This window comes from Nansenia antarctica (assembly GCF_963989245.1).
Source record: "Nansenia antarctica genome assembly, chromosome: 1".
NCBI classification, from domain to species: domain Eukaryota; kingdom Metazoa; phylum Chordata; class Actinopteri; order Argentiniformes; family Microstomatidae; genus Nansenia; species Nansenia antarctica.
In genome coordinates, this window is record NC_137674.1 from 70,762,684 (window position 1) to 70,778,187 (window position 15,504).

The 15,504-nt window shown below is 44.0% G+C and overlaps 1 protein-coding gene across 1 annotated transcript; it reads right to left on the reverse strand.

Annotated features, from left to right (window-relative positions):
- Nucleotides 1-238: 238 nt before the first annotated feature.
- On the reverse strand, nt 239-10,328 carry LOC308168455 (cytochrome P450 2J2-like). Its single transcript, XM_080543050.1, has 9 exons — nt 9,930-10,328; nt 6,367-6,529; nt 5,589-5,738; nt 4,990-5,150; nt 3,747-3,923; nt 2,452-2,593; nt 2,163-2,350; nt 1,811-1,952; nt 239-1,671 (listed from the first exon to the last, which is right to left on the reverse strand). The coding sequence occupies exons 1-9, from the start codon at nt 10,128-10,130 to the stop codon at nt 1,496-1,498; spliced, it is 1,500 nt and encodes a 499-aa protein (XP_080399176.1). The 5' UTR covers nt 10,131-10,328; the 3' UTR covers nt 239-1,495.
- Between the last annotated feature and the right edge of the window lie 5,176 nt (nt 10,329-15,504).

The window sequence follows — 15,504 nt, forward strand, 5'->3', positions numbered from 1 at the left end:
GGGTGCGGACGGCCATCGTGGACGTTGGTGGTCGCACTTACACCCGACCTGTGGCACGCCTGATTGAGCTCCCTCAAATTACCAAGGACACTATCACCTCATACCTCACGCTGCTAGAGCAGCCTAGCCAGTGTGCCTTCCATAGTTAACTGAAACCGAGGGTTTCATGGGGCGGCTGTTATGAAGGCCCACAATTTAGAGCCAGTTAGTTTCCCCGAATCAGCCCTATTTTGCCCCTGTTTATTTCCTTTATTATTTTCCATACTGTTCATGTACGTTTTCATGAAGGTGTATGTATTGTTATTGTAATTGTATAAGTTCTGTCTTAGACTTGTTTAGTATTGTGTAAGCGCCAGTTTAGTGGGCGTGGTTTTGAGTGGCGTACGTGACCGGATGTATGATTGGCGTACGTGACCGGATGTATGTTCGGTTGGTGTATATATAGCGACGGAAGTGGTCTGTGCGTCAGAGTGATGAGAGTAACGAGAGTGAGAAGAAGCAGAGAAAACGAGAAGTCGATCTAAGATGGCGGAGTCAGTAAAACGCACACCGTGCTGAAGCTGAAGACCTGAAGAGTGATTATTGAGTTTACCACTGTGACAGAGGGCAAACCTTACAGCAGCAATTCAACATCTCTCAACAGTCCACAAGGAGAACGGGAGACTCTGAGTGTCGGAGGAGACCTGCCTTTGGCATTGACTGTTAGTAGTGAATCACGGGCTACCCGCAGCACCGCGGGAGTTCGGAGTTCGTTGAGTTGGCAGCGCTAGCCCAGTTTAGCTGTGTCCCCGTTAGCCAGCCTTGCCAGCCGCCGGCTGCTAACGTTGGACCAAGCGAGACCCAAGCTGGACAGAGCCGTCGCCTTCACGAGGTGGATTGCGACCGACCGTGGACCACCGGACCTGAGCCATTCACACCTCGTCGTGGACTACGAAGAAGCCCCTTTCCCTTCGAGTTGCTACGTCACCCCCCCCCTTTGTCTGCTGCCTTCCTCGAAGCACATGCGAGCTCCAACCAGGCCTCAACGCGCTCCTTTCAGTCCGGGACTCTAAGCCTTTTCCAGGCCAGGCCCTGCGTGTGAGTGAGTGATTGAGTGTGTGTGTGGCCGGCTGGGAGGGAGTATATACGGGGATGTATATATCATTTGTCTAAATAAATGTGTTTGTTCATCTTTGCTACATTACTGTGTGTTTAGTTGTCTGTTAGCTAATGCTAATGCTAATGCTAATTCTAATGCTAATGCTAATGCTAGTACTGCTAGTCTAAAGGGTTGCTGGCGCCCCCTGCCTGTATCCTCCTACACTGCCGATTTAGCTCCGAGTTAGTTAGATAACCAGCCCTTCCTAAATTCTACAGTCCTTTAGCTACTCCCTGGTTACACTTAGTAAGGCTTTTAACCATTCTTTAATCTTTCCTAAGGCGGTAAGGCTTGGGACACTGAGCAGGAGCACAGAGGTGGTAGGAAGTGCTTCAGACGGTGAGTGGCTTGTCCAGTTTAGCGTGGTAGGGCACACAGGCGGTAGGGCTTGGGAGCGTGAGTAGTTCCCAGCTTGAACTCCAGACTGGGTTTCTCCCCCTGGGGAGGAGAGAAGGAGAACCTCTGGAGGAGGGAGGTGAAGAAGAGAAACAGCTCCATCCTGGCCAGCTGCTCCCCCAGACACACACGCTTACCTGAAGACGCACGCACGCACACACACACACACACACACACACACACACACACACACACACACACACAAATGACACACTCCCAATATGGGAAACTGGTGAGTTTTTTTCATGGTTGAAACAGTTACAGAACTGAGCTTACCGGCTGAGAAGGGAAGGAAGGCCTCTCGTTTCCTGAACTTGTCTTCCTGGTCCAGGAAGTGTTGAGGGTTGAAGATGTGAGGTGTCTCCCACTCAGTCTCATCAAACAGCACTGAGGTCAGGGTACAGAGGACCATGGTGCCCTAACGACGGACACACACACACACACACACACACACACACCATCGGTCACTGATCAGGAGACCAACTAATCAATCAAACAATCAGAGGATTGCTTTTCTAAATTTATAAGTATAGTGAATTCATTTTACCAGGATCGTGCCCTGGTGGGGGAAACCGAATTCTCAATGATCAAGGTAACAGACAGACTGACAGACAGACAGACTGACTACCTTTGGGATAGTGTATTTCCCCAGCATGGTGTCCCTGCTGGCCATGCGTGGCACGTTCATGGGTAGGATGTTGCCCATCCTCTGGATCTCATGGATGACAGCGTCAGTGTAGGGCATGTTCTCCCTGTCAGTCACAGATGGTTGTCTTGCCGACCCAACTACCGCATCAATCTCAGCCTGGATCCTCTCTACACACACAGGGAACAAGGAATGTTTGTGTGTGTGTGTGGGTGTGTTTGTGTGACACACACACACACACACACACACACACACACACACACACACACACCTTGTATGTGAGGGTACTTGATCATATAGAGCATGCCCCACTGTATAGTGGTAGCAGTGGTCTCAGTCCCAGCAGCAAACAGGTCCAGGGTGCAGAAAGACAGGTTCTCCACATCAAACCCAGACTCAGGGTCATCCTCCCACTAAGGAAAAAACACAACAACCTTCTGTCTGCTCCTTATCCATAGCATCATTTTGTCTGCTCCTTATCCATAGCATAATTTTGTCTACTCCTTATCCATAGCATCATTTTGTCTGTGTATCCTTTAACCAATCAAATGTTGGAATCAGTACTACAAAAACATAAGGCATCATTACACATAAGATTCTTTGCGTGTACGTAAATCAACATTACCAAACACCCATGCACACACACTAGGGTTGGGTGGTAATTAATTTTTAAAACCGTTAAACCGTCCCCAAATTAAACTGAGGTTTACGGTTTTACCGCAGTTTATGGTATCATAACTACCATTATTATTTTCATACAATGACAAAAATGTGATACATGTTCCAGTTTTATTCTCTGAACAACATCAAAACAAAATAGCAAACGTTAACAACATCTATAAAGCTACAAATATAAAGCTTGAGCAAATACAGCGGGTAAAAAAAAATGTGCAAGGACATAACATTCATTCTTTGGCATCTGTCATCCAAACAGAATGAAATTAACAAAATCTAAGGGTTACAATCCAGTACAAATAAATTAAATTCTGAATAAAATTCTGAAAAAATAGATTCTGAATAAAAGTCCCCCAAAAAAATCTGAATAAAAGTCTGAAAAAAAAAAGGTTCTGAATAAAAGTCTGAAAAAGAAAATTTCTCAATAAAAGCTTAAAGCAAGTACTTTCAGTACTTGTGAAAGTGGAGATGAGTGGAAAGCGGCTGGCTCCATTTGATTTCCACCAGAGAAGGGGATCTTCCTCTCTGTCAATTACAGGCTCGCGACAATAGGTAATCATCTCTGATTCTGCTCGCTCCTCTTTCACCTTCTTCATGGAAATCTTACACACAGCCTCATCAATATTTGCAGGCTCGCCCTTGTCATTCGGTCGGAACCTGAAATGCTTCCAAATTGCAGCAGTTGCTTTTTTTTAGGGACCAAACTTGCGCTCGCCATATCTTTTTCTAATTCTCCATTCTGAGGAGAAGCTGTCACGTGACACGTCTTTTTTGACGGTTTATTTATTTGACAAATTACATTGTTTACAAAAGGTTCTGTCATCACTTTCATTGCAACCACACAGACAGTGGTGCTGGACAAACACTTTGACACACACGCACATACAGTACCTTTCCCATCTCAGTGAGGAAGCAGTCGATGTAGTCTCTGGGTGCTGAGGGGTCGTGGTCTTCTCTGTGTTCTCTGATCCTGGCCTTGACGAAGGAGAGGACCGTGTCCAACAGAGTGAAGATCCTTCTGTGTGGCCCAGGAAGGCGCCGCATCAGCCAGGGACACATGTTGTAGATCTACAGACCATCAGACAGGGACACATGTTGTAGATCTACAGACCATCAGCCAGGGACACATGTTGTAGATCTACAGACCATCAGACAGGGACACATGTTGTAGATCTACAGACCATCAGACAGGGACACATGTTGTAGATCTACAGACCATCAGCCAGGGACACATGTTGTAGATCTACAGACCATCAGACAGGGACACATGTTGTAGATCTACAGACCATCAGCCAGGGACACATGTTGTAGATCTACAGACCATCAGCCAGAGACACATGTTGTAGATCTACAGACCATCAGCCAGGGACACATGTTGTAGATCTACAGACCATCAGCCAGAGACACATGTTGTAGATCTACAGACCATCAGCCAGGGACACATGTTGTAGATCTACAGACCATCAGCCATTTGCACAAAATATTCAACTGTTGATTCAAGCACTTTCAAGGACCATGTCGATTTTCAAAAAACTATTAAGGTCTTATTTATTTTTACTCAAATAAAAAAAAAAATCTAAGACTTTCATGGTCTGTGGGAGCCCTGTACGGCTATGCCTGGTTCCACGTCAGCATCTTCTACGCCTATTTAGTATTCACGCTTCACAGACTTGAAAGAATGGATAAGGCAAAGCAAAATAGTGGCAGCTCCACTGAGCTAATTGAGAGGCCAGTTGAATCCATCAACATCACTGTGTGAACATTTAACTACTGTAACTTACTTCCAAATGGCAGGATGAGAGATGGAGGCGGGGTGGGAGAAGGAGCAGACAGATAACAAATGGAAAACTGACTTTAGACATTAGACACTGATCCTCTGTCCTGGCCCTGGAGAGCCGCAGTACTGCAGACATTAGACACTGATCCTCTGCCCTGGCCCTGGAGAGCCGCAGTACTGCAGGCTTTTGAACCGGCTCAGCAGCGACACACCTGATTCAACTGATCAAAGTCATGATGACCAGTTAGTTATTTTAATCTGTTGTGACAGGGCCAGGTTGGGACAAAAACCTGGGCCCACTGAGATTCTGCAGGAGCAGGGTTGAGTATCACTGCATTCAACTAATGTGAGACTCACCTGTGCCCACACCCCTCCCTCTAAGAAGATCATCTCGTTAATGTCCTGGAGGAGCGACTGGAAGTGCTTATCACCGTAGTCATAGCGGTCTCCGAACACCAGACAGCAGATCACGTTAGAGACAGCGTTGTTCACCAGTAACTGGGGTGCGAAGGGCTCACCTGTTATGTGGAGTCATAGGATGGACGGTATAATCAATCAATCAATTAATCAATGTAACAATGTAAGGAGAAAACATTGCTACAGTGGGCCAAGTGTAAGGGATGTTTAAGGGGTGTATAATGGGTGTGTCATGTAACGGGTAGGAGCGTCGTAAGCATTACCCTATCAAAACCTAGCTACTGGTTGGGACAGGGTGACACTTCTTTGCGGTCTCGGGTCGGTGATGTCACTGCCCAATACTGTTCGCAGCCATCAGCTACATAATCATCATAATGTAATTATCGTTTTACTGGGTCATTCTAACCAACAGTCCTAGATTCTTTTTTTTTCTTAAACACCTGTCGAATGGAGAATCCAGGCGTGCTTTTTGTTATTAAAAGAAGAGCAGTAAACTAAAGCTTCACTCAATGCTCTTGGGTAGTTGGGACGCAGAATACCTTGATAGTTGGCGATGGCTTCGTTCAGAAACTGACACTCCTGCTGGATGGAGGGTTCCAGACTCCTCTTGCCCAGACCAAAGTTCCTCAGAGTGGACAGAGCAAATGGCCTCTGATGCTTCCACTGGTAACCATTGGAAGCCACCAGACCTGCGGGAAACAATGGCAAATAATCATTATGAAAACAATTGGGGTTGGCAGTACATTTAAGGATTTGTTTTATTGTTCTCCTTGACTGCTGTCTTGGACCAGGTCTCTCTGGGAAGAGAGGCGTTATCTCAATGAGACTATAATAAATAAAGTAAGTAAGAAAGTAAGTAAGTAAAGTTTATTTATATAGCACCTATCACAGACCAGCGGTCACAAAGTGCTTTAGAAACAAAGTGGTCACACCGGTCACAAAGTGCTTTTGCTATAAAAACATAATTAAAGAGCAAAAGTTAAATCAAATAAAAATCATGGGTGCATCTCAAAAACATCTGACAAGACTTCCTCTCCTTATCTCCTGCTCGACTTGGTCTGCATGAAGGAGAGAGAACTGGAAGAGCTGGACTGTGCAGAAGAGACAAGGAAAGGACACCACCTCAGTTTACTGAGATTGTCAAGTCATTGTTAAGATGACACACTGGTGAATGACAACGTGGTTATGTTTCATTTGTTTAATTCCATCCATTCTACTGTCATTCAATCCTTTTGGCAGGTCAAAGGACTTAATACATTCATTTTCCCATACTGTGACTAAACACTATTTTAGTAATAAAAGAACAACTGAAGTTACCTTTGTTTCTCACCATGTCTTCAAATAAAGGTATTGATGGTCGGTCTGCAAAGTTTTCCCCTAGTCGCACCAAGATTTCTCTCACCAGTTTGTGCCCATTCACAACGACGATCCTTCCACCAAGTATTCGAAGGCTGAAGATGTTCCCATATTTTTCAGAAAACTAGGAGAAACATGTGTGGCACAACAAAACAAACAAAGACATTGGGTGAATCTCAACAGTTTAAAGTTGGGTAACCCTTAATCCAGGCCCTCCTCTGCACAGAGCTGAACAAGGATAGAGGTGGAATTTTTTTTAATCTGACCAATGAACTGAACTGTTATCAATCAGCTGTTCTTTTTGTTCTTTGGTGAGAAACATTCTTATGAGCATTTGGCCGTGGTAATGTTTTCTTAGTAAGTGTAACATTTTCACTCATATACTGTAGCAACATGATGTATTATGGCAACACAGGAATGTTGTAGGATTAACCAGTCCAGCATAGCATGTTGGAGCGTCTATGGTTACCTCACTGACATTAGGATATTAGGCTAGCAAAATAAATATTCTCTTTTAAATCTCTTCATAAAACTCTGTTTTATAGACTAGCCTTTTATGTATGCGGTCCTTATTCTTTTTGTTTTGTTGTGTTTTGTTTGACTGTTTCTACTTTTAAATCTATTTGTAAAGCACTTTGTAACATTGTTTTTGGAGGTGGAATATAAATAAAGCTTATTAGGGCACAAGCCTATTGTTTTTGTTATTTCTATTATTATTCAGCCTTCCCATTTTCATGAAAAATGGCCATATAATGGTAACTGTTTTTGCTTTTTCGCAGGCACATAGAGGACCCCAGTCCACAACCTCGCTTCAATTTTGATGCCAACATTCCAGAAGAGGGCGCTATAGCAACACATTGAATTTTTTAAATTTGAGATGCCATAACTTTTGAACCGTTTGTCACCATAATGAATGAAATATGTAAATGACCATTTAAAAAAAAATGTTCACCAAATTACCATATTGCTCTATCTAAACCTAGATCCACCCTATTGGAAAAAAGAAAAACATTATTCTTTGTCTTGTATCACCCACTCCTCAGGCTCATATTGTTAAGAACACTATCCTGAAATATTGGCATATGACTACAGATCCAGCCCTCACCAAACATTTTACGGACCTCTTTTTGTTTATAAAAGAGGACCTAACCTGCGGAATAAATTGGTTCGAGCCAACATATTGCCTAACCCTAAACAGACCCTTCTGGCTCCCCTTAAACAGGGAAACTACCCTTGTGGCAACTGTGCCCAGTGCCACAATACTTCTAAAACCAATGAATTTAGACACCCTAGAACAGGGAAATCGGGAGTAATCACATGTTACACAGAAAATGTTGTGTATATGTTAAAATGCCCATGTGATAAAATATATACTGGTAAAACCACCCATCCCCTCAAACAAATCATGATACAGGTGATGGTACTCCTGCTGGGCATTGCTGCCTGACGCACCTCCAACAGTGCCTTTAGAACAGGTGTGCTGTGACACCTCACTGAACACCTATGTGGGCCTAACTGGGTCATCAGCTGGGGACCACCAGTCATTGATGTTTCGCTCCTTTAACCCCAGTACATCTCCTGGTGGCGGAGCGATGGCAGGGATCTCTCCCTGCCACCCCCTGCTGATGCCCTAGGTGTTGTTCGCCCCCCAACCCTTATGCTTCCTTCTTAGCCACAGCCAGAAGCTGCCTTTCTCCGCCTCCTCAGCCAGCTCTTTCATGACTTTCCGATGCCTTGCTCCTGTGCGTGCATCCTATGTCACGGAGTAGGCGAGCAGCTGAGGAACCTACGAAGCCCCTACACCCCACTTCCACAGGGCACGTAACGGCTTTCCAGCCAGCCTCCCTGCACTCCGCCGCCAGATCTGCATACTTGGCTCGCTTCCGCTCGTTGGCTGCCTCCAAACCACCCTCACAAGGGACAGTGAGTTCGACCAGAAGGACTGTCTTGCAAGCCTCCGACCACATGACCAGGTCTGGTCGGAGCGATGTTTCCACGATCTCCCTGGGGAACTGGAGCTGTCTCCCCAGGTCGACCCTCATGGTCCACTCACTACCCGGTGCGAGGAGTCTTGCTGTATCTCTCTGACGGGAGGGTTTGACACTCTCTCCAGCCCTTGCAAACTGGATGGGATGTCTGTCTGGAGCGGAAGGTCTGCTGAATCAGTGAACACAAAAGTTCCATAAGACGAAAAGATGTGAACTACCCCGGCGTAGCCTGTCATTTCAATAGCCACTACCATCCCATTTCCTCCCTTAGGTTCCAGGGCATAGAGCAGATTACTCTTCAGAGAGGGGGTGATGTTGACAGGAGGTTATTATTATTATATGTGATCGGAAGGTTGTGAGTTCAAATCCCGACTGAAACCACACCACTACGAGTGTGCCCTTGAGTAAGGCAGTTAAGCCCTCAGTTACTCCATGGAATGTCCCTGTAATTCGTAATTGTAAATCGCTTTGGATTAAAAGCGTCTGCTAAATGGCAAAAATTAAAATAAAAAAATATTAGCTTTTTTGGATCCATACCCTATAGAACGTCTACAACCCCTAGGTTTGAATGAGTGTTATGCTATGAATACATTACTTTAGATGTACTATGCTATATGATGGCTACTGCCTGATGTCTGCATGTTTGTAGCATTATTGTTTTTTGTTCTGCTATGTATATATATATATATATATATATATATATATATATATATATATATATATATATATATATATATATTGTAAATATTCGTTTTTGGTGTTTCCTGTCTCATGAACACTGGTGTATGTGTTTGTAGTCCACTCAATTTAAGACTACAATTCCCTTGATGCCTAGCCACTAGGTGAAATTTGAAACAGGTGGCTAAATCAAGTGATGTTGTTGTGATATTTGAACCCTTTATACCACTGCACTGCACTCCTGAAGAAGGTCTATGACCGAAAGCAATAAACTACGTTTTTTTGCACAGTGTTTGAGTGTGAGGATGCTGTTACTTTGCACTCTATTGATAGGCCTACTCTTAAGTTCCAGCACCTCAGCAAAGTCTGATCACGGATGAGCGGTAGTAGTCTAATACATCTCAAAGTTAGTGTGCTTTGAGACAGTGCCATAACATAGATGTGTACCAAATATTAGGTTGTCCGGGCAAAAAGCATGCATGCCATTCACTCCTAAATGTAATAGGGTTTAAAACTGCAGTCACTTTTTATGTCCTACAGAAATAATATCCGAATAGGCTTCTCCATAAAATACATTTTCCAAGGTTTGTTCCTTATCCTGTCATATATTTACACATTCCATGCCATATGATGCATCTCCAAATCTCCAAATTCACTGACAGAGCTGCATTGCATGCACAATATAAAGGATATGTATCCATCTAGTGTCCTTTGTGACAGTGCCATAACAGATGTGTAGCAAATGTGAGGTTAACGCTTGCGCCCTTGCTAAACATTATTGCAGTCGTCTTGCGCAAACGGCCCGACAAGCAATGTAGCAGCGACCAGGAACGCAATCCAGAGTCGTGATGAACTAACTTGGGTAAACTGCAGGTGCATGCGGCTTGGCTCGATGTGATGAAGGTCTCCTATGAGGGGCAGTGACCAAGGACCAGGGGGGAAGTTCTTCGGCGCTCTATTCTTCAAAATGTTGGCGAGGAGCAGGAAAACACAGAAAAACAACAAAACGGTCCTCACATCCATCCATTCTAAACAGATGTGCTCCAATGCCGTCATCATGTCTCAGGATGTAGTGACAACAAAAAAGATGTTTTTCGATTTCACGAAAATATCGTTCTGGCAAATTGTATACGACGTTGAATAACAAAGACGAGGGGACTCACACGTGAAACAAAAAAAACTAAACGTTTTCACCACTGGCTGTTTGTAAAATTCTAATTCTAAACATTAACAATATTCTCCCCAACTAAGCACACTAATCACATAAAACAAAACAAAAATGAAACAGCGCATGTGTATCTGTAAGCCTATTCCATCGATAATACATAGGCCTATGCCGAGTCATGCAGACCTTTGGACCTCTTGAACAAAAAATATATAGCCTTGGCCAGGGGTCTGCAACCTTTACTGAAAAGATCCATTTTTGGCCTAAATAAATAAATAAAATGTGTCTGGAGCCACAAAACATATTTGAACCTTATAATGAAGATAACACAACCTATTACGTCTAGATCAACCTATCAACATTACTAATAGGTGTAAATTAGCATTTATTTAAGTGTTTTAGGCAAGGCAAGGCACATTTATTTGTATAGCACATCCGACCGGAAACTCATAGTGCTTTACAGAACGATAAATACATAAAAACATTTTTTAAATGCAATAAAATAACAATTATTAAAAGTATTAAATTAAACTATTAAAATTTCCAAATGTAAAATAAAAATAGAAAAACAAACGAGTCTGTTAAAAACCGAGCCTAAACATTTAGAATACAGTAAGTTAAACATTATTTAAACCCCAACTTCCCTTTCACTCATTGCCAGATCATTTGTTGTTGTTACAAGTCTGTCTCACAGTAGCAGTGCTTAGTAGCAGTGCTTAGTAGCAGTGCTTAGTTTCCTGAAGATTCTCTGTGTATTTTTTTATTTATTTTTTTACATATTTTTCTAACCACATTCTCTCTGTGCTACAGGACCACTTCCCGGTTTCTACCTGCCTGCCTGCCCGCCAGTTTGCCTCCCCTACCTGTCCTGCCCTGTCTATCTACCCTGCTTGCCATTCAACCCTACTACTCCGTTTCGCTCTATTCCCTCATTAAACCCAGATTATTTTGTGTCCTATTTAGTGTCTCTCTGTCTGTCTGTCTCTCTCTCCCCCCTCTCTTCCCCCCATCACCGAACACTTTATTAGGAACACTATACTAATACTGGGTAGGGTCTCCCTTTGCTCTCAAAACAGCTTCAATTCCTTGTGACTTTGATTCCACAAGATGTTGAAAACATTCTTTCGAGATTCTGGTCCATGATGACATGATTGCGTCATTCAATTCCTGATTTTTCAGGTGCAGCATAACGTTCGCCACGGCGTCTCCAAACTCTTTCACGTCTGTCACGTGCTCAGTGTGAACCTGCTCTCATCTGTGAAGAGAACGGGGCGCCAATGGCAAACCTGCCAATTCTGGTGTTCTCTGGCAAATGCCAATCGAGCTGCACTGTGCTGGGCTGTGAGCACAAGGCCCACTAGAGGAGGTCGGGCCCTCATGCCACCCTCATGGAGTCTGTTTCTGACAGTTTGGTCAGAAACATGCACACGAGTAGCCCGCTGGAGGTCATTTTGTAGGGCTCTGGCAGTGCCCCTCCTGTTCCTCCTCACACAAAGGAGCAGATACTGGTCCTGCTACTGGGTTGTTGCCCTTCTACGGCCCTGTCCAGATCAGTGGAGGCTGGTGACTTCCAGAATTGAAGAGGCCAATTTTTTTTCCGCTTGCTCGCTTCACTCGCGATGGAATGTTCCCTGTTCTTCTTATCTGTCTTTGTTAAAAATTATTAATTTGTGTTTGGCGGTACTGAAGGGATTGGGACACTCTCAGGATGGTGGATGAAGCAGCTTTTATTGCCTGCACAATGGGTCATCAAATAAACAAAACAATTGGCATGAATCTCTGGTCCGCCTGCAGCAGCTATTGTCCCTTCTGCTCAGGCTCACAACATTCACCACAACATACTACATACAATCAATGACATGTCAAAAGCACTCAAACACTATGTCAATCAGACACACAACATACAATTCAGAACAATACTTCATCCATTTCTAATATTTATCCTGCAGAACAGCACTCATACGCGTGTGGCGGAAAAAGGTACTACACGGAGGCCAGGCCTCCTGTGCCCACCCATTTTCAGTGATTTGGCCAATCACATATTGCCATGAAAAAAATTGCATTACATTGACTTCTATGAGAAACCACTTTCCGACAGGAGGCCTGGCCTCCGTGTAGTACCTTTTTCCGCCACACGCGTGTATGAGTGCTGTTCTGCAGGATAAATATTAGAAATGGATGAAGTATTGTTCTGAATTGTATGTTGTGTGTCTGATAAAAAATATAATTATTGCTTTTTTAAATCTCTCTTCTCTCAAATTATTGGGGAGGCCAGGCCTCCTCCACCTCTATGGAGGAGCCTCCTCTACGCTCTTGAGACTGTGTAAGACACAGCAAACCTTCTGGCAACGGCACATATGGACGTGCCTTCCTGGAGGAGCTGGACTACCTGTGCAACCTGAATGGGCTGCAAGTACCGCCGCATGCTACCAGTAGTGTTAAGGGCACTAGAAAAATGCAAAACTAGAGAGAGAAAATCTGTCAGGAAAGATAAGGAGAGAGAAATGGTCTGTGGCCACCACCTGCAAAACCGTTTCCTTTTTGGGTGTTCTTCTTGCTGTTGCTTCTCCTGTCTACCGGTTGATGCTTTCATTTGGACCAAAGCAGGTGAAATTGATGAACAATCATTTACGCTTCCTAACTGGACAGATCGAGCAGCACGCACCGGATAGCATTTGTTACACACTGAATATAATGATGCAACAAAACAATGTTTTTGTAATTTCCCGAAACTGTAAGGTAAACTTTTGCACAGGGCAATTTTCCTTTTTTTGCATTTAAAAAAGAAAAAAAGAAACATTGCATTAAAATGTGCAGAGAGGTGTCATGTTTAACTTCGTAGCATTTAGTGTTCCGGTTTGCTTTCAATCACTTGGAGATTAATTGTAACAGACAGATTTAAACCAGGGGTGCAAATAATTGTATATACAGTATATCTTTTTTATTTTGTATTTCTTATTTTTTTAATGTCTCACCCTAGTAATCCCTGACCAATTTTGCTTGAATAGCACCCTCTCTCATTGAATACGTCTATTATTCTCTTCCCCCAGGTGAAACATGCTCAGTGTGCGTATAAGTGGTACAATGGTGTAGTCTACTTGCTGGTAAGGTGATTTTGTGCTTCTAAACTTTCCTCGTTGATTTCAACATTGCCGTTTTGTGAGAAAACTGTACGATTTTGTGATGCAACGATTTTTACATCCCAATGAAATATTGTGGAACCAAGGCACGGTTTATATATTAAAATGGTGTAATCCGTCAGTCTGTATGATTTGGTTTGATGCAGTCACATGAAGGTCGGGTGTGGAGTTGCGGCTCTTCTTCCTCCTCCTCTTCTTCCTCATCAGGATCCAGCGAGCCAAAGGATTTTGGAAGGTCAAATTAGTAATTGGTATAAAGATTTACTATCCATGTGCAAGGTCCCCGGTTCAAGCTCTGCCATTTACTGAGGGAATCTGCTGACACTGAGTGTGACTGAACTGGTGTGTGTGTTGTTCCCCTGTCTTGGAGTGTTAGTCACCCTCTGGGAGATCACACAAATCACACTCCCTCTTTAAACCCCTCCCTCAGCTTCACTCATCTTCTCTGTCATTATGTTCAGTTTTCCTATAAGAGGAAGAGGCCCTCTCCTTGTGTGCTGTTGTCTTTAGGGAGAGGATTCAAGTTGGGAAATTCAAGATTCGGCAAGAGGGGGGGGGGGGGGGGGGTGACAGGGGGGAGTGCTGTTGTACTCTTGATACCGCCCCCATTTCTCATCCTCTGTTGCAGAGGCCATATGCATGGAGGGGGGTCCTGGGCACCGTTAACCAATTGTTTATTAAACAATGCCACCCCCCTGGCCCACACCCTAACGCTGGACATGGACAGGGGGTTGGGCTTTCATGCTGTTCACTGTGCATTCATGGCATATGGCTCCCGATGACCCCAAATGCACCTCCATCTCTCTCCAGTGTGTCCCTCGGAACACATACTCTGACCACACACTCTCTTACAACCGTGTCATCCTCACCATCACATCACCCAGAGACTCATCTTTCCTAAAGAGACTTTACAAACTCAAATCTAACACCATCCCGTGCTTGGGCCCTCAGTGTGCAGTGTTGCTGTAGTAGCCTGTTGGACTGGTGAGGTTTTTTGGGGGATGCTCCCCTCACAGCCAGCCCTACTATACCCCTCTCTGTCTGGACTAGACCTCCTGGGAGGGGGGGGGTCCTTTGTAATTAAGTAACTATGGTGGACAGAAATAGGTCAGGTTGGAAAGGGGAAGTAATCCCTCTCTTGTCCATCCTCCCCACCCTATACCCTTTTGTGCTGCTGACTATGTTCATGTGATCATATGTCCAGCTAGTGCAGGGTCTCAACACACACACACACATGCACACGCACACGCACACACACACACACACACACACACACACACACACACACACACACTCCTCTGACACAGTGAGTCATTTGTCATTTACAGTAGTCTGTCTGGAGGTCTGGTGACAGAGAGGGAGTGGAGAGACAGTCTACAGATACACTGGAGTTACTGGAACAGGGAGAGACAATTCTATATGGACACACCGATGTTCACTCTCTTTGCACCAATTGATTTGGTTTGATTTGGTAAATCATTGAACTTTGAGCCATCTAATAACACCAGACCTTTGCTTCAGAATCGCTGAACTCTCTCTCAATGATCTGTGTCTACTATCTACTCTAACACATGGATGACAACTTTAAAGTTGTAAATGCTGGCTTTTATTGGCCATTGGAGTGGTAGTAATTGAATAAAGAGTCATGGTTCATGACATAGGCTTACAGTACATGAACACATGCATGGTGTCAATGTTGGAATTGGACTCTTCACCACTGTACTGGGCTGAAAATTAATAGACTTATGTGATAGTATGATATTAGCCTATTGTATGAATAAATTAGTCAAGTGTAGTTGCAAACCTAACTCAGTCTTTGGTGGACATTCTCATCATTCTCAAGGAGAAACAATACAAATAGAGGACATTCCATAATCGGATTTTTTTAAAATGTGGTAAAACATTGATTGCCGGGACACATGCATCGAATCCGTCGGACACGTCTCTTGGTGACGCTCCCTTAGTTTTGTCGTCATCTCATTGGTTGAGCCGGAGATCACAGCCGCCGCTCGTTGAATCGTTCACTTGCGTGAAGAGGAAGTGGTGCGTCGTGGCGATTCTGTTGGATGACAGATGAAGTAGGAGGGAGTTTTTAAATTGTCTATCGCCCCAAGTCTATGTAGCCGCC

Coding starts and splice junctions, on each gene's coding strand:
- LOC308168455 (XM_080543050.1), bottom strand. CDS start 10,130: ATGATGACGGCATTGGAGCACATCTGTTTAGAATGGATGGATGTGAGG. Junction 5,739..6,366: donor AGACATGGTGAGAAACAAAG/GTAACTTCAGTT, acceptor TGTTTCCCGCAG/GTCTGGTGGCTTCCAATGGT. Junction 3,924..4,989: donor AGGGAGGGGTGTGGGCACAG/GTGAGTCTCACA, acceptor GATGGTCTGTAG/ATCTACAACATGTGTCCCTG.